Raw genomic sequence first — 2,079 nt, forward strand, 5'->3', positions numbered from 1 at the left:
ATATATATATATATATATATATACATGTATGTATATATATATATGTGTGTGTGTGTGTGTGTGTGAGTTGGGAATGTTCACTGGCTGAATGTTCACCTTGAATCTAGGTTAGAAACTGGCTCTTTCTCTATTTGCAAGAAATTTTGAAATAAAACTGAACAATGACATACATACATACATACATACATGTGTTTATGTGTAAGCAAACCTCTTTTTTGTAGAAATGGGAATATAGTTGATTAAACTGACCGTACATACGCTATTAATGTCGAACGAATGAAAGGTAACAATGAACCTGACTGACCGTAAAATAGTGAGTACTAAAGTAGGTTCAATAAAGCATCTTGTTCGACATTCCTACGTAATTCATCTAGTTATTGCAAAGACTACATAGTAACTCGTTGATGTTTCAGTCCTGAAGGTAACGATACATGATCTTATTTACTGAATTAGAAACAATTCAGAGAAAACTGTTTTCTTAATAATAGTGTTGTATGATACGCTCAATCGAAATTATGTCAAATAGGAATTGATAGTGGTGCAGTAGTAATACACAGTTCCTTCAGTCATCTCTATATTCTTCAATTTTCTAAACCACTCGTACATTTATTTATTTATTTATTTATGTATTTATTTATTCGTTGATTTATTTATTTTTGTTATTTATTTATTTTGCAGTTTTCGAGAAGTCATGTGAAAGAAGCAGAAGAAACAGTTGGTCGAATTGTAGTGATTGTGTGTGACGGAGCTCAAGGATCGTGCGGTCGGCTGCTGGGGATCAGTGATGAATGCATACAACATTCTTGTAACACGTACGGCGCTATTGCTAGTCTGGAGAGAAACTGTGAGAGACAGGAGGTAAATGAAATTATTGATGTTGTGCTTTTTATGGCCCTTTCATGACATACACAACGACACAGAAAATGAGTACAGCATGTGTCTTTTCTTTCAAACATTCAATTCTGGAGAGAATTTTTTTATGAAATGCAATTCTGCATGAAAAAACATTAGTATAATATTTACAAATTAGAAATTCAAAAATAAATAAAGAAAAAGAAAATATATAGATATATATACGCAAAGCTAGAACATCTCAATGCTACATATATATATATATATATATATACCTGAAATTTTGTAGAGATGCGCCACATTTGGAATAAATGATGCAAATTCTCCGCTATACCTTCAAACATTTAATTTTGGAGAGAATCCCTTGATGATGATGATGATGATGATGATGATGTGTGTGTGTGTGTGTGTGTGTGTGTGTGTGTGTGTGTGTGTGTGTGTGCGTGCGTGTGTTTAGGAACATCTCCATGTTTATACTGTGTAACTTTGATGTTTTGCATTTTGCATTGAAACACAAAATCACGCCTCTTTCAATTTCATGTTTTTTCATTAGAGAACATTATTATAACACTTACAAACTAGAAAAACACGCAAAGCTCAGAACATCTCAATGCCATACACATGCACGTGAATATTTACAGAGATGAACATTAAGTTTCCGATATTTCAGTTATATTTAGAATACAAAATGTACTGTCTCTGCTTTTCTTTCAAACTTTCAATTTTGAAGAGAATCTTTTGATGAAATGTAGTTCCATTGCTTTGGTGTATTGCGGATTTGTAAAAGGGAAAATTTTTGAATTTTCCGTCGCTACATATTCCCAGAATCTTACTAAATGGAATCTTGCGTAATTCCTCTCGTCAGATATGTTGCTTGTGGTTTCTTGCACGTTGGCAGCGGGAATTATTTGTTTCGCCAATGTAATTTTCTTTGCAAAAGTCCCCCAAAAACAACTGTTTTATTTAAATGAACAAGCTGTCTGTACATTCACAAAATTTTACTTCACAAGTTCGAAAAACGAACGAAAGCGCTAATAATAAAGAAGAAATAAACAGATTTTTTTCCAAAATTCTGTCGACTTTTTTCTCAAAATTCTATTTCTCTACATCACACCTAACACTCTACACATATGTGTATATATATATATATTCCCGAGCGTTAAACTACTACGTCCTTTTGTTGTTTACACCACCTGTTCTCGTCTGTTGTTTTTTTCGTAAATTCTC

At 32.7% G+C, this 2,079-nt stretch overlaps 1 protein-coding gene across 3 annotated transcripts in view; it reads left to right on the top strand.

The window, feature by feature from the left end:
• The window catches only part of LOC106870828 (uncharacterized), a 283,987-nt gene that overhangs the window by 223,252 nt on the left and 58,656 nt on the right, over positions 1-2,079 (top strand). For all 3 annotated transcript variants that reach the window (XM_052970300.1, XM_014917052.2, XM_052970301.1), the window contains one exon: positions 679-858. In XM_052970300.1, coding sequence (XP_052826260.1) covers positions 679-858 — 180 coding nt within the window. The remainder of the gene's footprint in view (positions 1-678; positions 859-2,079) is intronic.

This window comes from Octopus bimaculoides, chromosome 1 (assembly GCF_001194135.2).
Source record: "Octopus bimaculoides isolate UCB-OBI-ISO-001 chromosome 1, ASM119413v2, whole genome shotgun sequence".
Classification (NCBI taxonomy): domain Eukaryota; kingdom Metazoa; phylum Mollusca; class Cephalopoda; order Octopoda; family Octopodidae; genus Octopus; species Octopus bimaculoides.